General features: G+C 33.3%; 1 protein-coding gene and 1 long non-coding RNA gene across 3 annotated transcripts in view; both read right to left on the bottom strand.

Annotated features, from left to right (window-relative positions):
• Positions 1-19,108, bottom strand: part of LOC127857579 (solute carrier family 22 member 18-like) — a 34,986-nt gene extending 15,878 nt beyond the window's left edge. The window contains exons 1-3 of one of the 2 annotated variants that reach the window (XM_052394053.1): positions 18,827-19,108; positions 17,348-17,633; positions 16,697-16,940 (exon numbers count right to left, since the gene is read on the bottom strand). In XM_052394053.1, the coding sequence (XP_052250013.1) occupies positions 16,697-16,940; positions 17,348-17,536 (433 nt within the window). In that variant the 5' untranslated portion in view covers positions 17,537-17,633; positions 18,827-19,108. The remainder of the gene's footprint in view (positions 1-16,696; positions 16,941-17,347; positions 17,634-18,826) is intronic. The other variant, XM_052394054.1, reaches the window with a different exon arrangement.
• Positions 1-24,553, bottom strand: part of LOC127857581 (uncharacterized) — a 46,407-nt gene that overhangs the window by 21,068 nt on the left and 786 nt on the right. The window lies entirely within an intron of this gene.

The following is a 24,553-nucleotide window of genomic DNA, read 5'->3' as shown; positions in this document are numbered from 1 at the left end:
AATGGAAAAACAAAATACGTAGGCATCTCGATGAAACTTTCCAGACTAATAAAGGCACCTGGCCGCTGCTTCCGGTGCATTATCGCCTTTATATTGACGTCTGTGACGTCGAACTGACGACAACGCTGTCCGAAATATTGGCATTCGGTAAGAAAACAGAGCGCAACTGTTACGCTAAGATCAGCGAGGGACTGTTTACCATCGAGGCCATCGCCGTTTTGTAGATCCCACAGCCAATAATCGTGTGACGAGGTTGAAGGTCGCCGGATGTACCGTTGGTCTGCATGAAGACAAAACGTGTATTCGCACTAAAACAAATCTACGAAAAAAAAACACTATTTCAGCTAGTATTCGCGCAGGTGTTTGAATGTTAAATAAAATAAAATGTTGATGCATCTCGATGAAAGTTTCCAGTCGACTAGAGGCACCTTCAACGCTGCTTCCGGTGCAGTCTTGATTTTATGGTGACGTGTTGAAATCTCTTTACATCCTTAATCATATCCCTTCGTAACCGCTTACGTATGAAAACGGAATGAGATATCTAAAACATGCTTAGTAATGAGATATCGTTTATTATTGGCCAAAGGTAAGGGTCAGATAAAACTTAAAGAACTGTATTAGAGATATAAATAAAAAATTAACCAAAGAATACTAAATGTCAATGAAATAATGGTACATGTAAAAAAATATATTGCAATACATTGCTGCTGAGTTGTATGTAATGATAACCCAGTCCCTTATTCGGTTTGAAAAAGGAATAAGGAACCAGTTCCTTATTCCTTATTCAAATCGAATAAGGAACTGGTATTTTCTTATTAAAAAACTGAATTAAAATGAACCAAAGAAACCAAATAATCAATTGAAAGCATTTTAAACGTAGGTTGGGTATTAAAAACTTTAATTGCAGTACACCTGTACTTAGTTTTATATAACGATAGTCCAGTTCCTTATTCGGTTTGAATCGGGAATAAGGAGCTGGTTCCTTATTCCTTATTCAAATCGAATAAGGAACTGGCATTTCCATGCTAAACAAATAAATTAAAATGGACCAAAGAGACCAATTAATCAATGAAAATCATTGTAAATATAGGTCGCGTATCAAAATATGTACTGCAGAACATTCCTACTTAGGTTTTTGTTAAATGATAACCCAGTTCCTTTTTTTCTTCTGAATAAGGAAAAATTAGCAGCCAGTTGCACTTACTTCGGAAAAATAGGACTGGTAATCAAAAAGACCAGCGCCATTTCTTTAGTTCCCGCGACCTTTTATCGTGCGCCAATCTTTACGGTCGCCGGATATACCGTTGGCATCCAAGATTGAAAAAACGCGTTTTCAGTGAAAGAAAACCTATTTAATTAGAAACACTCAATAAGAGCTTGAGAACGCATTTGTCTTTATATTAAAAAAAACAACACAAAAAACGGGGGCATCTCTACGAAACTTTCCAGACTACTAGAGGCATCTAGGCCGCTCCTTCCGGTGCAGACATTTTTTATGGTGACGTCAGTGACGTCGCACTGACGACAACGCTGTTCGCAATTTTGGCATTCTGTTCGAATACAGAGCTCAACTGTTAAGCTAAAAACGGCGAAGGACTCTCAACCATTGAGACTATCGCCGTTCTTTAGATACCACGGTCAATAATCGTGTGCCGAGGTTGAAGGTCGCCGTATTTACCGTTGGTCTGCATGAGCGAGAAAACGCGTATTCGCATTTAAACAAATCTATGAAGAAAAAAACACTATTACAGCTAGTATGCGCGCAGGTGTTTGAATTTTAAATAAAATTAAATATTGAGGCATCTCATGGAAACTGTCCAGTCTTCTTGAGGCACCTGGACCGCTGCTTCCGGTGCAGTCTTGCTATTTTGTGACGTATTAAAATCTCTTTGCATCTTAATCATATCTCTTCGTAACTGTTTACGTTAAGAACGGAATGAGATATCTAAAACATGCTTAGTAATGAGATATCGTATAGTCTTGGCCCAAGGTAAGGGTCAGATAAAACTTAAAGAACTGTATCAGAGATATAAATAAAAATCTTACATTAAACAGAGCCAATAGTAACGAACATAAAGTTGCGCTTTGCGAGAATGATCCGAATTTAAGTATCCGAAGTTATAGTCTCTGAATAAGGAATTGGGTAATAAGTAAGTTCCTTATTCAGAAGCCTGTATTTCGGACGATCACTTTCGGATATTTTATTTTTCAGATGTTGTGTGTGTTACTTCAGCTTGATTATGTTGTATGAATGTATTCTGTCACATTTCTATTGTATATTCTATTTGACGATACACGCTGAAAACAAGTATTATGAAGAAGATAATTAGGAAATGAAATTGTCTTACTCAAACATAAATTAAAATTAACCAAATAATACTAAATATCAATGAAATGATGGTAGATGTAAAAAAAATAATATTGCAATACATTGCTGCTAAAATTTATTTAATGAGAATCTAGTTCCTTATTCGGTTTGAATAAGGAATAAGGAACTGGTTCCTTGTTCCGTATACAAAACGAATAAGGAACTGGTATTTTCTGATTAAAAACCTTGAATCAAAATGAACCAAAGAAACCAATAAATCAATGAAAAGCATTTTAAACGTAGGTTGTATATCAAAAACTTTAATTGCAGTACACCTGTTCTAAGTTTTATATAATGATATTCCGTTCCTTATTCGGTTTGAATAGGGAATAAGGAACTGGTTCCTTATTCCTTATTCAAATCGAATAAGAAACTGGCATTGTCTTGCTAAAAAAATAATTGAAAAATAACCAAAGAGACCAATTATTCAATGAAAATCATTGTAAATATAGGTCGCGTATCAAAATATGTATTGCAGTATATTCCTACTTATGTTTTTGTAAAATGATAACCCAGTTCCTTTTTTTCTGAATAAGGAAAAAGTAGCCAGTTGCACTAACTTCGGAAAAATAAAACTGGTTATAGACCAGCGCCATTTCTTTGGTGCCCTCGACCTTTTATCTTTCGCCAATGTTTAAGGTCGCCGGATATACCGTTGGCACCCAAGATCAGAAATCGCGTTTTCGGTGATAGAAAATCTATTTAAATGGAAACACTCAATTACAGTTTGAGTACGCATTTGTGTTTAAATTGAAAAAACAAAATACGGAGGCATCTCATCGAAACTTTCCAGACTATTAGAGGCACCTGGGTCGCTGCTTCCGGTGCAGTCTCGCTTTTATGTTGAAGGCAGTGACGTCGCACTGACGACAACGCTGTTCGAAATATTGGCATTCTGTTCGAATACGCTACGTTACGCTTAAAACGGCGAAGGACTGTTAACTATTGAGACCATCGCCGTTTTTTAGGTACCACGGTCAATGATCGTGTGCCGAGGTAGAAGGTCGCCGTATGTACCGTTGGTCTTCATGAGCGGGAAAACGCGTATTCGTACTTAAACAAATCTACGGAAAAAAACACTATTGCAGCTGGTATTCGCGCAGGTGTTTGAATGTTAAATAAAATAAAATGTTGAGGCATCTCTATGAAAGTTTCAAGTCGACTAGAGGCACTTGCACCGCTGCGTCCGATGCAGTCTTGCGTTTATGCTGACATGTTGAAATCTCTTTACATCCTTAATCATATCCCTTCGTAACTGTTCACGTATGAGAACGGAGTGAGATATCTAAACCATGCTTAGTTATGAGGTATCGTTTAGTCTTGGCCAAAGGTAAGGGTCAGATAAAACTTCAAAAACTGTATCAGAAATATAAATAAAAAACTTACATTAGACATAGCTAATAATAACGAATATAAAGCTGCGCAATGCGAGAATGATCCGAATTTAAATATCCGAAGTTATAGCCTCTGAATAAGGAATTGAGTAATAAGTTAGTTCCTGATTCAGAAGCCTGTATTTCAGACGATCACTTTCGGATATTTTATTTTTTAGATGTTACGTGTATTATTTAAACTTGATTATGTTATGTGGATGTATTCAGTCACATTTCTATTGTATATTCTTTTTCACGATACACGCTGTAACAAGTTTTATGAAGACGATAATAAGGCAATGGAATTGTCTTACTCTACCATTTGTTCTACCATTATACAATATACTGTACTATATTTCTGATGTCTATAGCCAGAATATTTGGTATATTTTGGAAGGGGTCGGCCCGGGAGTAAGCTCACGGGTCTGCCCGGGGGAAAGGGTGGGAAATTAAGCGCGCCACGTGCGTTCTTAAGGTGGTTTTTGGGCCTTAATAGGACATTTTGATAAAATTGTGTGATTTTTTTTATCGAAATATATTTTTATTTAGTATTATTTGAGTAAACGTTGGTGAATTTAAACTAAAATCGAAAACATAATCAGGAAAAGTTGAAAGATGTTTGATAGGGGTCCGAAATACCGAATTTGCACTAACATTATACTGTTTGCAGGCCTGTTTGGTATTGAAATATTATAACACCCTAGCCATAGGTGTCGCATGTCTTTCTTTTCCGTTAGTTCAAAGTACCACGAACACATTGATGTGCGCATTGGGGTTTAGTTGTGCCCCGGGGTCGAAATAGGGTGTGTCAAAGTAGGGAACCCTCGTCAAAAATGAGATTTTTTTAGGCAGGTATGTTCTTTTTAATTTTTAAAGTTACCAAACTCGGCCATGGCTGCTTCAAACTTAGCAAAATTATTTTTATTTGTATGCCGAAGCGAAAAAAATACTTTAACCTACATATTGGTGTGGGGGTGGGCTAAGGGGGGTCAAAGTGTCCATTTTTCTACCATAATACAATATACATGACAATATTACTGATGTCTAGTTCAGGATATCTGGTATATTCAGGTAGCCTTAGTCAATATCTACCAACTTTTGCAATATTGATTATAGCAACTTGATTTTGGCATGCATGTGTATCTCATGGCGCTGCACATTTTGAGCGGTGAAAGGTCGAGGTCAAGGTCATCCTTCAAGGTCAAAGTCCAAATAGGGGGCATTGTGTTTCTGACAAACACATCTCTTGTTAATACTACATTTAAACATGTACATTTGAGCTTAAATAATCATGATAAGTCATTCCAGCTTCAGATCTGTAACACTTAATGTTTGTACTGTGTACACATGTTTTGTTATTAAAAGACATGATTGCTTGTAGATGCTCCTTTTTGTATACAGACTCGATATTTCTGTGTTAAGTATAATCTTATTAATTGCATATTGTCTGCGAAAGTAAAAGCCAAAGTAGGACTCAATGCTTGATTCAAGGAACAAGCACATATTGCCATGATGTTAAATTGTGAAGAGTTGTCAACACGACTTTGACTTTCTTATACTGTAATCATATTTAACTACATGTTATCATTTGTCACAGGTGAATTTCACAATAAAATGACTTAAAATGATGTGAATTGTTAAAATAATATCATCATATATCAAGTTATAAAGGTATTCCCCGTACTTTAACAGGATTGTTATTGTTTTACTAATTAAAGTGTCTTCGTGTTATACAATTGTTTTGTTTTAGCAATATCTTGACTAATTTAACAAATGGTGCCGGTTTGTTAATAAAAATAGCATTCAGGAGGCGGGGAAAATTAGCTTATATGACTATAGTTAAACCATGTGAAAACTATAGAAATCACAATCTAGCCGGATCATCATTAAATTAGGAATATTTGTTCTAATGATATCTTGGTCGAGTTCCAAAACAGTTTGGGTAATATGAAAAACATGGCAGCCAGGGGCAGTTCAGTTATGTTTATAAGGCTATAGTGAAAGCTTCTGTAGATTTCCAGCTAAGCAATGTTTTATTTATTTGGTTCACAGATAAGAGCCTTTTAGCCTTTTTGTGATTAAATGTTTCGAAAACTTTACTACCATTTTATATGATAACTTACACCATGTTGGTAATGATCTTCCTATTTGTAATTACTTACAAATGCTTTATAAAGTATATTTGTTTGTTTGTAAATTGTTGTCATGGTTTGAATGCCTTTAATTATAATGTTGTATAATATGGTAATGTTTTAATTTTTTGAGTATGTATGATGCATAATTTCTGTTTAAACTGTTATGACAAATTTCTGTCTAAACTGTCATTACAATGTACTTATCTAACACAAACCTCTCAATATAATTTACACTACTCTCGCCAGATGTTCACTTTGGCTGCACAGTTTTTCAAGTTTGGAACTACTCAGAAATGTTTGGTATTTCAGTCAAAATTTAACCATTTATTCCCCATATTTGTGGTACATAAAGAAACAACAAAGAGTTTGAATGTGTGTACTGCCAATTAGTTGCATTTTATACTTGCCCATCTTTAAACAAACTAACGAATGATGGCCAAAAATGGCTTTGTGGTTTTCTATCTAACATTAAACACAGCAACCCTTTATTTTCTATAAATGAAAGCACTTGCCAGTTTATGTAACTGTATATTTTACAGAAATATATATATATTGTAATGAATGTGTTGTAGAAAAATTCAAGTTACTCTAACGAGAAAAGGAAACTTCGAGGGCAACTGCGACATTTCTTGTTTAGTTTTATTATGCCCCCCTTTGAAGAAGAGGGGTTATATTGTTTTGCTAAATGTCAGTCGGTAGACCAGTTTGTTTGCGATCAATAACTTGTGTACGGTTTGACCCATTGGCTTGATACTTCACATGTACTTTAGTCTTGGACAGAAGATGACCCATATTGATAATTAGGTTACAAGGTCAAAGGTCAAGGTCAGTCACACTAAGTTTGAAAATTGTTTCCGATCAAAAACTCGTCAACAAATTGACCGATTGTCTTGATACTTCCGTTGTGCATTGGCGTTGGACAGAAGATGGCCCTGATTGATATTGGGGTTATAAGGTTAAAGGTTAAGTTCAGTCATTCTAAGTTTGAAAATTGTTTCCGATCAATATCTCGTCAACGAATTGACCGATTGTCGTGATACTTCCCTTGTGCATTGGCGTTGGACAGTAGATGGCCTCGATTGAAATTGGGTCACTAGTTTAAAGGTCAAGGTCACTGTGACATAAGGTTTTATTAAAGTGGCTTAGTCAAACTAATATGATAAGATTAACATTTATGGTCAGTTTTGTTGCAGAAAACCCTGTGTCAAGACCCTGTTGGGGGCAAAAGTCTCCGATCATGGAGCTCTTGTTGCTGTAATTTTCGCTTTAGATTTTGACAAATTCTGTTGTGTGTTATTGGTTACACTATAGTAATTATCAGATAGGGTTTATATGATTGCCGAATAGTGTTTTTTTCTTTGAAGTGTATAAATCTCCAAACCATTTTTAAGTGTTCAATCTTTATAAAGCTGTATGATTCGACATTTTACCGATGTTGCTTAATTTCTTAACAATGTATGCTTTTGGTTAAAGTTATTGCTGAACTGCGTAAGGTAATAGTATTTATCAAATTTTCAAACCTTACAGCACTGTCGGGTTTAATATTTAATTTTGAAAAACACATACGGGTATGTTTGAAGGTATGCCTCATGTATATATATAAATATATTTATATTTATTATTAGCGTTGCATATATATAACAACATTACACTTATTTTCTATATGTCTGCGTTGTTATTATTTCTTGCACCTGTCAATTTACGTATCCTGAAATAAGCTAGCTTTTGCGGAACGAAAACACACAAATCTACTGGTACAAAAGCTGGCTGATTTATAATTCTTTCAAAATTACATACCATATCGACCTTTATTATGTGAAGAAACTAAGTCCATTGGTGAATAAAATGGGCTAGCGTTCTTAGTGTTGTTGTTGTTGTTTTTTTACGAAGCACAGCTCAATCTGTGATAGGTCTGTTTTGACCAGTCAATAAATGCTTACTTTTTTATCAGTCCCGGATTGTATATGTGTAGTGCTTAACAAAAAGATCATGGCTGCATAATCCGAAATATTTACTGCAACCTGTGGCCAAACAACCGAGAGGCGCGGAAATTCTCTATAGGCACATGTTTCATCTTATCATATGAAATGAAATAAGATGAACCATTAAAGAAAAAAAATGTTTAAAGTTATTTGTTTCAAAATTATTTATTCTAACGTACATGTGTATTATTTAAGTCTTAAATATTGCGAGTTCTTCATCCGTTGTGAAATAAGTCTATGGAAAAAGGAACGACAATATCAAACTTACAACGGGGTTGTTCGCCTTCCAACTGTGAATTATAAATATGACAAACATGTAGACATGTGCATAGAAAATATTTCTTATATATTTCTACCTAGTAATATTCAGTATTGTTTAGTTTACTTTTTCGCGGCATTATAATAATTAATCACATGCATATTCAAACCAATCGGGGTATGCTTACTTCAACAGTAAACATATACCAAATCTGTTTTGGAATCATTTTATTTGCTTTCACCTTTTTAGTATGATTCTCTTTTTTTCACGTTAGTTCTTCCGTCAACTTCAGAGATTAAATAAACAACTCTTAATCAGTTATTTCTTTACATGAATAAGGGACAAAGTCCATGTCAATGACCGTAACCATTTCGACTCTTTATTTATAGCTGGCTTAGGTATCGACCATCCGAATGTGTGTTTCTGGAATACAGAAGTGGTATCAAATACGCAAGTAGTAAATGAAGTTTAGTTCTCAGGTGTAAAAGCAAAGCAGAGACGAGCCAAATTCTAAGTTGTTCGAGGTGGTTAATAAGTTATTACCTAGTATCTGCCAATTACAGTTAGAATAGAAAACGAAACATATTTTAATAACGTCTATTGATTTGCTTATATAACCAACTAACAAAATGTCAATTTACTTTCACAACGATGTACTGTGTGATTGACACTGTGACGTAACCATTTTAAATCAATTATATTTTCCAATAAACAACAGTAAAATATAAAGGAAAATGATTGGTCACAAACAAAAATGTTTAATTGTTTCGAATGAAGTGTGGATAGCAAAATAATGATTTTTTTTTCTTTAACTAATCAAAATTGTGTCGCATTTTATTACGTACTAAATATTCCCCAGATCAAGTGTTTATTTAAGTTTGTACGAACCTAGGCACACGATTATTAACCGAAGGATCTACAAAACGGAAATGGCCTCGATGGTGAACAGTTTTTCGCCGTTCTTAGCGTAACAGTTGCACTCTGTATTCGAACCGAGTAAGCAAATGGGTTATCATTAAATTAAACTTAGTAGAAATGTACTGCAATTAATGATTTTGATACCTAACCTACATTTTAAATGCTTTTCATTGATTTATTGGCTTCTTTGGTTCATTTTATTTGTATTTTTTATTTAAAAAATGCCACTTCCTTTATTATTCGATTTGAATAAGGAAAAAGGAGCCATTTACTTATTCATTATTCAAACTGAATAATGAACTAGGCTATCATTAAATAAAACTCAGTAGCAATGAATTGCAATAAATATATATTTTTTTATTTCCAACCTTCATCTTTATACCTTGATTTTCTTTGACATTTAGTATTCTTTGGTTTATTTTAATTTATGTTTGAGTAAGACGATGCCATTTCCTTATTATCGTCTTCATAATACTTGTTTTCAGTATCGTCAAATAGAATATAAAATAGAAATGTGACAGAATACACCCATATTACATAAGCAAGCTTAAATTACACACACAGCATCTAAATAAATAAATATCCGAAAGTGACCGTTCGGAATATAGGCTTCCGAATAAGGAACTAACTTATTACTCAATTCCTTATTCAGATGCTTTAACTTCGGATAATTACATTCGGATCATTCTTGCAGAGCGCAGCTTTATGTTCGTTATTATTGGCTATGTTTATTGTAAGATTTTTTATTCTATCTCTGATACAGTTCTTGAAGTTTTATGTGACCCCTTCCTTTTGCCAAGACTATACGGTATCTCATTACAAAGCATGTTTTAGACATCCCATTCCGTCCTCATACGTAAACGAATACGAAGGGATATTATTAAGGATGCAAAGAGATTTCAACACGTCACCATACAAGCAAGACTGCACCGGAAGCAGCGGTCCAGGTGTCTCTAGTAGACTGGAAAGTTCAATCGCGATTCCTCAACATTTTATTTTATTTAACATTCAAACACCTGCGCGCAAACTTGCTGTTATAGTGTTTTTTCTTCATAGATTTGTTTAAATGCGAATACGCGTTTTCTCGCTCGTGCAAACCAACGGTAAATACGGCGACCTTCAACCTCGGCACACGATTATTGACCGTGGTATCTAAAGAACGGCGATAGTCTCAATGGTTGAGAGTCCTTCGCCGTTTTTAGCTTAACAGTTGCGCTCTGTATTCGAACAGAATGCCAAAATTGCGAACAGCGTTGTCGTCAGTGCGACATCACTGACGTCACCATAAAAAATGTCTGCACCGGAAGGAGCGGCCCAGATGCCTCTTGTAGTCTGGAAAGTTTCGAAGGAATGCCTCCGTTTTTTTATTCAATTTAAAGACAAATGCGTTCTCAAGCTCTTATTGAGTGTTTTTCTAATTAAATAGATTTTCTATCACTGAAAACGCGTTATCTCGATCTTGAAGCCAACGGTTTATCCGGTGACCTTAAACATTGGCGCGGAAAATAAAGGTTACGAGAACCAAAAAAAAATGGCGCTCGTCTACTTGATAACCAGTCCTATTTTTCCGATGTTAGTCCAACTGGTTACTTTTCCTTACTCGGAAGCAAAAAAAGAAACTGGCTTATCATTTAACAAAAACCGAAGAAGAAATGTTCTGCAATACATACTTTGATACGCGACCTATATTTACAATGATTTTCATTGATTAATTGGTCTCTTTGGTTCATTTTAATTGGTTTGTTTAGCAAGGAAATGCCAGTTCCTTATTCGATTTGAATAAGGAATAAGGAACCAGTTCCGTATTCCCTATTCAAACCGAATAAGGAACTGGGATATCATTATATAAAACTAAGTACAGATGTTCTGCAATTCAAGTTTTTGATACCCAACCTAAATGTAAAATGCTTTTCATTGATTTATTGGTTTCTTTGGTTCATTTAAATTAAGTTGTTTAATAAGTAAATGCCAGTTCCTTATTCGATTTGAAAAAGAAACAAGGAACCAGTTCCTTATTCCTTATTCAAACCGAATAAGGAACTGGGTTTTCATTAAATAAAACTCAGTAACGATGTATTGCAATAAATATGTTTAATTTCGAACCTACATATACCATGATTTTCATTGACATTTAGTATTCTTTGGTTAATTTTAATTTATCTTTGAGTGAGACAATTCTATTTCCTAATTATCGTGTTCATAATACATGTTTTCAGCGTGTATCGTAAAAAAAGAATAAACAATAGAAATGTGACAGAATACATCCATATAACATAATCAAGTTTAAATAACACACACATCATCTATAAAATAAAATACCCGAAAGTGATTATCCGAAATCGCTCTTCCGAATAAGGAACTAACTTATTACTCAATTCCTTATTCAGACGCTATACTTTCGGATACTTACATTCGGATCATTCTCGCATAGCGCAGCTTTATTTTCGTTATTATTGGCTATGTTTAATGTAAGATTTTTTATTTATATCTCTGATACAGTTCTTTAAGTTTTATCTGACCCTTACCTTTGGCCAATAATAAACGATATCTCATTACTAAGCATGTTTTAGATATCTCATTCCGTTTCATACGTAAGCGGTTACGAAGGGATATGATTAAGGATGTAAAGAGATTTCAACACGTCACCATAAAATCAAGACTGCACCGGAAGCAGCGTTGAAGGTGCCTCTAGTCGACTGGAAACTTTCATCGAGATGCATCAACGTTTTATTTTATTTAACATTCAAACACCTGCGCGAATACTAGCTGAAATAGTGTTTTTTTATCGTAGATTTGTTTTAGTGCGAATACACGTTTTGTCTTCATGCAGACCAACGGTACATCCGGCGACCTTCAACCTCGTCACACGATTATTGGCTGTGGGATCTACAAAACGGCGATGGCCTCGATGGTAAACAGTCCCTCGCTGATCTTAGCGTAACAGTTGCGCTCTGTTTTCTTACCGAATGCCAATATTTCGGACAGCGTTGTCGTCAGTTCGACGTCACAGACGTCAATATAAAGGCGATAATGCACCGGAAGCAGCGGCCAGGTGCCTTTATTAGTCTGGAAAGTTTCATCGAGATGCCTACGTATTTTGTTTTTCCATTAAAAAACAAATGCGTATACAAGCTCTTATTGAGTGTTTATATATTAAAATTCATTTTCTATCTCCGAAAACGCGTCTTCCCGATCTTGGATGCCAGCGGTACATCCGGCGACCTTCAATAATGGCACACAATAAAAGATCGTGGGACGCGACAAAATGGCGCTGGTATCGGTGGTTACCAGTCCTATTTTTCCGAGTCAGTGCAGCTGGTTACTTTGTCATTGTTCACCCGCGAAAAAAGAACTGGTCATCATTACACATAAAAACTAGGTAGAAATGTTGTGCAATACATATGTGCGATACCCAACCTATATTTACAATGATTTTAATTGATTTATTTGTCTCTTTTTTTCCTTTTTATTCAGAAAATGGCAGTTCCTTATTCAATTTGAATAAGGAATAAGGAACTAGATCCTTATTCCTTATTGAAATCGAATAAGGAACTGGGTTAAAATTAAATAAAACTAAGAAGAAATGTACAGCAGTTAAAGTTTTGGATACACAACGTGAAAAACAATGATTGCCATTGATATATTGGTCTCTTTGGTTCATTTTCATTTATTTTTTTTAGTAAGAAATCGCCAGTTCATTATTCGATTTAAATAAGGAATAAGGAGCCAGTTCCTTATTCATTATTCAAACCGAATAAGGAACTGGATTCTCAATAAATAAAACTTAGCAGCAATGTATTGCAATAATTTTTTTTTACGTGTACCATCATTTCATTGACATGTAGTATTGTTTGGTTAATTTTAATTTATGTTTGAGTAAGACAATGCCATTTCCTTATTATCGTCTTAATAATATTTGTTGTCAGCGTATTTCGTAAAATAAAATAAACAAAGAAATGTGACAGAATATATCTATATAACATAATCAAGCTTAAATAACACACACATCTAAAACATAAAATATCCGAAAGTGATTGTCCGAAATACAGGCTCCGGAATAAGGAACTAACTTATTTCTAATTCCTTATTCAGAGGCCATAATTTCGGATACTTTAATCGCATCATTCTAGCATCTGGAAATTACCTTTGGCCAAGACTATCCGATAGATGAGTATCAGACATGTTTTCATCATGTTGAAATCGAATAAGGAACTGGGTAATAATTAAATAAAACTTAGTAGAAATGTACTTCAATAACTATTTTGTTATACCCAACCTACATTAACAGTGGTTTTCATGATTTATTGATCTCAGTGATTCATTTTCACTTATTTTTTATTAAGAAATCGCCAGTTCCTTATTCGATTTGAATACAGAATAAGGAATCAGTTCCTTATTCCTTATTCAAACCGAATAAGGAACAAGGATAAAATTAAATAAAAATAGTAGACATGTACTACAATACATATTTTTGATGCCCAATCTACATTTATAATGATTTTCATTGATGTACTGGTCTCTTTGGTTCACTTTAATTTATCTTTTTGGCAAGAAAATGGCAGTTCCTTATTCGATTTGAATAAGGAATAAGGAACCAGTTCCTTTTTCCTTATTGAAATCGAATAAGGAACTGGGTTATAATTATAAAAAAATAAATAGAAATGTACCTCAATAAATATTTGTTATACCCAACCTATATTTACAGTGATTTTCATTGACTTATTGATCTCTTTAATTCCTATTTATGTTTTTGTTAGTAAGAAAATGCCGTTCCTTATTCGATTTTGATTTGTTATTTATAGTAAGTACATTCCAGTTCCTTATTCGATTTCAATAAGGAATAAGTTCCTTATTCCTTATTCAAACTGAATAAGGAACTGGTTTATCATTACTTAAAACTTAGTAGAAATGTATTGCAATGCGTATTTTAAATATCCAACCTATGTATACACATGTATATAATGATATTCATTTTTATGTTGAACAATTTTGATCATTTTCATAGATGTTTAAGTAAGAAAATGCCGTTCCTTATTTGATATTGAATTATTATTTATAGTAAGCACATTCCAGTTCCTTATTCGATTTCAATAAGGAATAAGGAACCAGTTCCTTATTACTTATTCAAACTGAATAAGGAACTGGTTTATCATTACTTAAAACTTAGTAGAAATGTATTGCAATGCGTATTTTAAATATCCAACCTATGTATACACATGTATATAATGATATTCATTTATATGTTGAACACTTTTGATCATTTTCATTGATGTTTAAGTAAGAAAATGCCGTTCCTTATGCGATTTTGATTTATTATTTATAGTAAGTACATTCCAGTTCCTTATTCGATTTCAATAAGGAATAAGGAACCAGTTCCTTATTCCTTATTCAAACTGAATAAGGAACTGGTTTATCATTACTTAAAACTTAGTAGAAATGTATTGCAATGCGTATTTTAAATATCCAACCTATGTATACACATGTATATAATGATATTCATTTATATGTTGAACAATTTTGATCATTTTCATAGATGTTTAAGTAAGAAAATGCCGTTCCTTATTCGATTTTGAATTATTATTTATAGTAAGTACATTCCAGTTCCTTATTCGATTTCTATAAGGAATAAGGAACCAGTTCCTTATTCCTTATTCAAACTGAATAAGGAACTGGTTTATCATTACTTAAAACTTAGTAGAAATGTATTGCAATGCGTATTTTAAATATCCAACCTATGTATACACATGTATATAATGATATTCATTTATATGTTGAACAATTTTGATCATTTTCATTGATGTTTAAGTAAGAAAATGCCGTTTCTTATTCGATTTTGATTTATTATTTATAGTAAGTACATTCCAGTTCCTTATTCGATTTCAATAAGGAATAAGGAACCAGTTCCTTATTCCTTATTCAAACTGAATAAGGAACTGGTTTATCATTACTTAAAACTTAGTAGAAATGTATTGCAATGCGTATTTTAAATATCCAACCTATGTATACACATGTATATAATGATATTCATTTATATGTTGAACAATTTTGATCATTTTCATTGATGTTTAAGTAAGAAAATGCCGTTCCTTATTCGATTTTGATTTATTATTTATAGTAAGTACATTCCAGTTCCTTATTCGATTTCAATAAGGAATAAGGAACCAGTTCCTTATTCCTTATTCAAACTGAATAAGGAACTGGTTTATCATTACTTAAAACTTAGTAGAAATGTATTGCAATGCGTATTTTAAATATCCAACCTCTGTATACACATGTATATAATGATATTCATTTATATGTTGAACAATTTTTATCATTTTCATTGATGTTTAAGTAAGAAAATGCCGTTCCTTATTCGATTTTGAATTATTATTTATAGTAAGTACATTCCAGTTCCTTATTCGATTTCAATAAGGAATAAGGAACCAGTTCCTTATTCCTTATTCAAACTGAATAAGGAACTGGTTTATCATTACTTAAAACTTAGTAGAAATGTATTGCAATGCGTATTTTAAATATCCAACCTATGTATACACATGTATATAATGATATTCATTTATATGTTGAACACTTTTGATCATTTTCCTTGATGTTTAAGTAAGAAAATGCCGTTCCTTATTCGATTTTGATTTATTATTTATAGTAAGTACATTCGAGTTCCTTATTCGATTTCAATAAGGAATAAGGAACCAGTTCCTTATTCCTTATTCAAACTGAATAAGGAACTGGTTTATCATTACTTAAAACTTAGTAGAAATGTATTGCAATGCGTATTTTAAATATCCAACCTATGTATACACATGTATATAATGATGTTCATTTATATGTTGAACAATTTTGATCATTTTCATTGATGTTTAAGTAAAAAAATGCAGGTTCCTTATTCGGCTTGAATACGGAATAAGGAACTGGTTCCCGTTTCCTTATTCGGCCGCGAAAAAGGAAATTGAGTTTAAATGAAAACAAAAATTAGGAAATGTACTAGATTGCATTTTTATATCACATAAATGTTAAATAAGTATACAGGCTTAAGGTTTGGTTGATTTGAAGTTAGAATTCGAAGTAGATAATGCCGGCTCGGGTTATTCAAAAAATCCTATTAAAACGCTGAGAAGAAACATGAATATGAATCGTTATACACAAATTAAATGTATTCTTGTTATTTAGCTTCGATTTAATTGAGAATTGTTTGCATTATTTTTCTTAGAAAAGTTTAGTCAAATATGTTAAGCGTGAATAAGGAATAAGGAACCGTTATTTATTCCTTATTCGAATAAGGAATCGTGAATAAGGAATAAGGAACTGTTCCTTATTCCTTATTCGAATAAGGAATAAGGAACTAGGAAAAAGGAACCAACTTACTCTCCATATGAAAATGTAGGTCAAACAAAAATCTAAACAAGATGTGTTTGTGAAACACTATGTCCCCCCATATATTTGACCTATGACATCGAAGGATGACCTTGATCTTTCGCCACTCAAAATCTGCAACTCCATGAGATACATATGCATGCCAAATATCAAGTTGCGATCTTTAATATTGCAAAAGTTATGGCCAATCTTTGACGCAAACAAACCAACAGACAGGGCAAAACCAATATGTCCCCCAATACAAACTGGGGCAGTGGGAGACATAAAAATTACACGACTATTTTAAATACCTTGCACGGCATGCATAAATAAAGCCGGAAGTCTGGACAGGAATAACAGTGTCACTGATGATGACATTGATAGCAATAAGTACGACAGCGCAGAAGAAATGAAGGCCAAGTTCATAGCTGCACGTAACCCAAACAGGTCACCAAACCGGCCAAACAATGGAGCCCCAGCTAACTGGCAAATGGCAAACACAGTCATTAGATAACCATACCAGACAGAATTCACGCCCAGTCTATTTGACAGATACTGCAAATACAAAGCATGTTCATTAGCATGGACGAAAAGGCAATCTGAACGGAATCAACTTAATTTGGTAACTTGATGATGTACTGTTAAATAAATTATCTGGAATAATCAAATTAAAAATACCTAGTATCTTAATAATTATTACAACATAGTTCTGAAATACAAATGTTATTGTTTATGAATTTATTATCCTATATACCTTTCAGTTATAATTTTAGACACACACAAAATGTGCATCAGTTACTGCTTTCTTCTTGGCACAGAATTATAAAATTACAATACAAATTGTTCAAGCATTTCAAATAATTTATGCACGCAATGGAAACATTTCATTATCATCATTTCAATAATACAAGTAAACTTTACATTTATTCGGAAATTTATATTCAACACATTCCGTAACATACCGGCAGTGTTCCACTCTGTATCCACAAACATGTAGAATACAACAATAAATTCACATGGGTCATGAGGATCACTTTGTTCAATGTCCATCTAAACACATGTATATTGTGTTTGTATTCGTGAACTCTATTCTCTCCGCTTCTGAGATCATCAAGCAGTTGTTTATTAGGTCCTTCATTGTTTTCTGCCATATCGATACTGGGAACAATGTTATTGATTTAATTTGGTCTCATTCGAAATACAACTTGTTCTGAGCTGGTCATATTCAGTTGTCAAGTGAAGTTTTGCCTGGAAAATCATTTCAAACCCTCCAATATTTGAGGTAGGCAAAACATCCAATAACTATGTAAAATAATTAAATGAAATATATGGAACTGTGTTGCACATACTAAATACATCTGGTTGAAATAATGTATTACTTTTTTTTCAGTCCAATACTAACAGAGTGAAAATCTGCGCAAGGAAACTAGTTTGAGACAATAATGTGTAAACACTCAGGGCCTTTTTCCTTCTTTAGCTGGGGCCTTATATAGGCCCCTAAGATAATTTCTTTAAAATGATGCAATTGTCCTCAAAATTAAGCTTACTTTGGGATATTTCTTCCACTTATTCACTTTGGTTGATAATCTTTTACCAAACTGGGATGCCAGGCCCTTTCCCCAAATAAAAAAAAAAGCTCTGATACTGCGAACTGGATTAAAGTCGTAAACCCCTTGTATTTTACGCATCCTCTCCTAAATGCATCTAGACTTAATATAAAAAGGGTTTTAATTTGGGAAATTTCATTAATCTGGGGGTACAAACAACAAGGATGTATTTTAAATCCTTTAATAATTGTATATCCTATCAACCGTTATTATATGACAAAATCTATCATTGGCGGATACAATGGGTCAGCGTTGTTTGTACCTCAGATTAGATGGCTTTTTGTCAGTTACTAAAATCCGGATACACCTATTCTTATATTACTTATGCATTGAGGTTTGCCCCACACAAGAAAGGTAGCATGAGCAGCGGTATGGATTAACAGGTATTGATTGACAGGTATGGATTTACAGTTTCAGAAACATACACTTATACGTATTCGTCATTGCGCTGTTGGGCTGTTTGTCCACGTGTTTCAAGTGCAAAATTTAACTCCACAAGTAATAAAGGATATACGTGCATGATCTTGTCAATTTATTTCGCCTACACACATTGGCCTTTTAAAAGTAACCAAAGAAAATACAAGAAAATAAAACAATCATCATAGGGTACGACTAAATACGTATATGACTCATATCCGCGGATATGACTGAAAAGTGCGGATATGAACAGATAAAGTGTCGATATTGTCTATATTCGTCCATATCCGCACGTTTCGGTCATATCCGTGGATATGAGTCATATACGCATTTTAGACGGACCGATCATCATAACACTTGGATAAAATGAGTATGACAGATGCTAATCAAATTACTTAAATATTAAACACATCTTACACTTGTCATCCGATGATCCGTTTATTTTTAAACCATAAGCGAAAACAATAGACTACAGCCGATTGGTGTATAACGGATAGCTAAGGACTTCGAGTCTCATTTCAACGTAAACACCATGCATTCAGTAATTAAACCATTAAACCTCGATAGACACATGTCTTTCCTATTGAAACATGCCAGCGGTTTTAAATATTATTTGTTTACAGCGCGAATTTCATGGTAAACTGATTCAGCCATGACCGAATCGCTTAGGTCTTTATCGGATTACATGTGTATCGTGTTATTTCTTGAAATTTGACACAGCATTTGTAAAAAATAATAGCAATATATGTACATTTTCAGGACGTAAATTAATTTCTGTGTTTAATACGACCAAGTTCGTGGAAATCGCTGCATAATTGGTGAAGTAATGGCTGTTCAAAGCGATGCACCCTATATTCGGGTCATTTTGAGTTGAATACCTTGTTATATATATATAGAGATTTGATAGTGAAAAATATGTTTTCAGATAAATCGATTTTTCGTTATAATTGGATTATTTTTCATTAAAAATGATGTTTTCACTAAACAATATCATAGCCACACGCTAACTACATGTGTATTGGACAACTTCAAATGAGTTTATATTTATTTTTAGACAATCCCCACATTCCTGAATATGGGTCACCACATGTTGGTTATTCACTAAATCCCGAGTTGCAGCTTTCATGCTTATTTTATATGGTACGCATCAATTTGGTTTCTTGTCATTCTTACTTTTGTAAAGGACATATACTACTAAAATAATACATCAATGAACATTATGTTTACCCAACAAAATCTGCAAAATTCAAGAAACCATTCGTTTGCACTTTTCCTGTCGTCACAAAAACGGTGCGTACATAACGTGACCTTGTTTTGCTTCCGAAAAAAGAAACAGTTGTAAACATTGACACGCGTCAACAAAAACATGAATCGAATTAACAATGATAGGCTTTTTGTATTCAATTCACAGAAAACCATAAATCTTAACATAAATAAAAGAATTTTGCAAAAAAACGTTTAACCTATACGTTACTCACTAAAATCCGCTATACACAAATCGACTGTATTAATATATCAGATTCCAACATGCATTAATCTTAAAAGCACAGTTTAACGATCAACTAAAGATTACTTAAATAAGGTTTTTCAAAACGAGTTTTGTGAGTTGTCAGCTATGCATCAATGGATCCATAATTTAGAAATGTAAAGAGTGCTTGACTGGAAAATGAGCAATCGTGATACATCGGCTATCTCCGGACTCCTCCGTAAGATTGATTTATAGAATAAATCGTCTGCTGATCCAGAGTGGGAAAATGAGATTACACTGATCTTCGGTTACCATCTTAGGACACATTCAGCGTCACAGTGCTCGTGCTCGTAGCCTCAGGTGACAGCACGGCTTTTCATTGCTATTTTTTGCTGAACTCGTTTTCGCCACTTTATAACCAAAGCCAAAACATCTTAACTGATTTTTCTCGATATTTTTACTACCCGGATTGTTGATGTGTTTATTTCAAATTAATATCAAGATTTTTATCACAACTAATTTACACTGAAGAAAAAATCTTTCTTTCGGAAACAGTATGAGTGACAAGAAGTTAAAATAAGTTTATCATTTAAGGTTCGGTAATATCACCATGCCGTTATGCTTGATTGGTAACACAGTATGTAGAATATCACGGATTCACTCCATTTTTATTTAAAAAATGAACCCGAAACACACGATTTCAATTTACAGTGTGAACTTATTGCATAAGAAATCGTTCAATAATAATAAGGAGTACCGGTAGTTATCGCAGAATAACTTATTGAATAATTTCGTATCTTCATCGCGCACAATGTAACGTAACAAGCTTAACTGTTGCTTTGCGTGAGTCCCAGAGTCTGCATAGCAAATTCCCCTGAACCTAGCCGTTGTCAGCGTACGTATGTGTGTACTTTATAGGTCGGAGTTATAAAAGCGAATAATACGAAATTAAAAAAGGCTATAACATGTAAGACTTTGTTGTTGACGCGTGTGTTGGGTCTACATCTATTTCACTTTTATTGTCCCCTACCGGTGAAACCGGAGGGGACTTATGGTTTGCGCTCCGTGCGTCTGTCCGTGAGTCTGTCTGTCACACTGTTCTGGATCCTGCGATAACTTTAAAAATTCTTCATATTTTTTTTATGAAACTTAAAACATGGACAGATGGCAATATGGAGATTATGCACGTCTTTTCATTTTTTTCCTATGTCAAGAATTCTGGTTGCTATGGCAACAAATATAAAAATATTTTTTCGGACACAGTTTGATCTGAAATTCCAATTGGTATTGTTCAATAGTGCTCATATGTGTTTTCTAAAAATCAAAGCCGTAACAGAAAGCGGTCAATGGTATTTATAAAATATAAATAATATTTTATGCACACATAAAAGATTTTATGTCATTGTACGCGTTCTTAATTGTTAATTTTCTGTTACCATTATACTTGTTCAAACCTGATATTTAATTACTTGTGTGTAACCTCAGTGTGTGGTCACATGGGCTCTTTTGACCAATCGAATTCGGTCTTGGCCATTGTGGCCCTTTGTTCTTTTATACTGTGACATGGTTATCCAGTGTGGTCAAAATTAACAACCCATCTCCACCCCTTCTCCGCCATAAGGTTTTGACTCCCGTACTATGTTATGTTTTTACGTGTCTGTAAAACACATTTTTATATTATTTTACTGTTATACGCATCGAAGATGTTTCTTTTATACTGTTTTGGGGCGTATTTTTACCGCCCACATTAATATTTAAATTCTATACATTTTCTGGTTAATGTTGCGAGCATGCTCGGATAAAGGCCGTATTTCCTATGTTTCTGAAGAATGGACACAGGTGAATTGCTACGTGGCACACGTTTCTTCCTGAAATAATGGAAGTTGTTCGTTAGCGGCTTCCATTCTAGTGAAGAATATATGGTAAAATCCGAAGTAATCTTCAAGCTATTGTCTCTTTCGTGAGTGGTTCTTTTATTGATTGTTATTTTGAGTATTGGACCATTTAATATTTACGGTATAATACTACAGATTTTACCAGAGCATGAAGTTTTGCATGGAATACAAATGTGATTTCATGATTATCTATTACACTTGTTTGTATGGCGTGTTTTTACCACGCATTAGGCCTTTCTGGAAAGAATCTGTTGTTTTTTTTTATCTACTTTATGGCATTTTATAATAAATGCCCTTTTTCAATCAACAATATGGTGTTTGTTCATTCCTTCAAGTCATACGAGTCCGTCCGGTCTATGACCTTTTCATTACCACAGAGGACAATACATAAATAAAGAGAAATGAAGACTTCCTCGGGGCGAGATCGACCTTACATGTATTTATGTTGTTCAAAATTAGTGCGGCGTTAATTGCTAACATATAACGGACCAAAATGAACAAAAACATTTCGTTTAAAAAATCAAGCAAACCTCCGCGTAGAAATTTGATAGGAACCAGCATAACTGGATAAAATTGTATGTGAGAGCATGGACCGACCATTCTTCGTGGAGACTGAAAATAACGTTTTGCAAAATACACCTTGTAACAATTTCCACAAAGCAGTTGTTACCTTATTGTAAGGTTAAAACATACATGGTAATCGAACGCGTGATAGCCAAATTGAAATTAGTGTTCCGTGGTACCGAACACATTCACTAAAATAATGCGCATACACTCACTATACATGATCAAATCTGGTTTTATTCCGCAATTACCGCTGGTGAACGTCATTACTAAAAACTCTGCCAATGTTTACCTTATATTACGAATTAACAGAACACGTTAATGTCGAATTTTTTAAACACATATCAGGAGTTTAGTTGCAAAACAGAAATTAATTGATAAAAATGGTTAGTTTTGTATTGTTACTTTTTATTTTGCTCGAGTTAATTGTTCTGAAAATACCAGTTTAAGAACTACATACGATTTCCCTTTATATAGGAATAAACTCTGCCCAGTACTCAATCTCAAACATTTAAACAACATCGTGAGCTCGCGTGTTGTTTACAGCATTGTCAAAGATGTCTTCCAATCTGGGGGTGATATCCATATATTTTTTTAAGTTTTTTTATACGTTACTGCCCCACAAAATCGTCTTTGTATGAAGCATTTTCTACCTTGTACAAATGTATATGTGGTATATGCTAGATGTTAACTCTTCATATAAACTTTACCTGCCAATGACTCTCATTGTAAAAATGTACTATTTTATGTACCATAGTTTTGAAAATATTTCATTACGGAAATTTATTTTTGTATGTGAAATATTTTGAGTTTCATAGATTATTTTATGAAATCGGCCCTTTATGTTATGGCTCTAATTACTTCAGGTAATTGAAGCTGGTCAAGTGTATCCATACAGTAAGCATAAGTCAGCCCTTAAGAGATAAAAGTGTTCTGAGCATTTGACCTAATTTCTGTCATTCCTTCAAGTAATTTTACTCATCAAAAGTTTATAGTAGCTCTATTTAGTATTGCAATTTTTTTGAACATATTTTTGCATGGTTGCATGAAATGCTTAAATGATATATGTATTTGTAAAACAGCTTTTATGCTGTTTATAGATTATTTATGGTATTTACAAGACCGTATTTCGTCACAATAATTATAGGTATAATTTAAAATGCGACATTGTCTGTGTTGTCATCATGTTTTAAATCTATTTTTATTAGGTTGTTTGTTAGTTATATTATATTGAGTTTTTAATTAAAAATTAATTTAAATTAATTTAAAATTAATTTGTATCGTCTTTAATTAACAATTTTAAATTAATAGTTGGAAGTTAAGTGCTGACTAATAAATACTATATAATTTTGTGCTTGTAAATTATATACAGAAATGTTTGTATTTTGCCCGTCTTGATCGCAGAAATGTACACGTGTCCTGTATTATTTCTTTTAATTACTCCGAAATATTATAATTATTTTTATGAACTTACTATCAGTGCCCTGTCTTATAAAATAGACTAAGACAGATTAAAGTTGTGACTCTATATTTAGCTCACAACCAATGTGTGTTTATAATAATCGTCAACATAAAGGAGATGTGAAATATTGGAAGGAAATTATTAGAATTATTAAAATAACTGATATTTGAGGTGGACGCAGAGTGAGTTTACTTATTCCAAATTTTTGGTTTGTTTACATGTATAACTCAAACATAAGGCCAAGTTTGTCTTGTGGTAAATGTTGTTACATTATAAATTAAGAATACACAAACATTTCAATGTGTTGCATTGTATAGAAACAGAAAAAAGCTATTTTAGTTCTATTGGAATCCCTTCAATCAAAGATGAACAGTTTTAAAAAAGGAAACAAAAATCTAAAAAATATCTATATAATAATACTCATCTTTTCTTTATGAAATGCTTATTGTTTTGACCAACACATTTAACTAAACTGTGATGAATTGATTGAGATTTGTAAGCATCATTTGCTTATTTTTCTACTTTGTTTACAATTACTATATACCTTTTAAAATGTATCAATAAACATGAATGGTAAGTTGTGAATCGCGTTATAACATATTGTAGAAATAAACTTGTATTTTACATGTAGTGATTGCTATTTGATGAATACCGGTACTTTGTGATTAAAATAATTTAGAGCCCTAAGTACTTTCCTGACATGTTTTTGTTGATCATTGAACAAATTAGGTTGTCTTAATATTTGTGTGTAGATG

This window comes from Dreissena polymorpha, chromosome 14 (genome assembly GCF_020536995.1).
Source record: "Dreissena polymorpha isolate Duluth1 chromosome 14, UMN_Dpol_1.0, whole genome shotgun sequence".
NCBI classification, from domain to species: domain Eukaryota; kingdom Metazoa; phylum Mollusca; class Bivalvia; order Myida; family Dreissenidae; genus Dreissena; species Dreissena polymorpha.
This window is presented reverse-complemented; position numbering and strand designations above follow the sequence as displayed.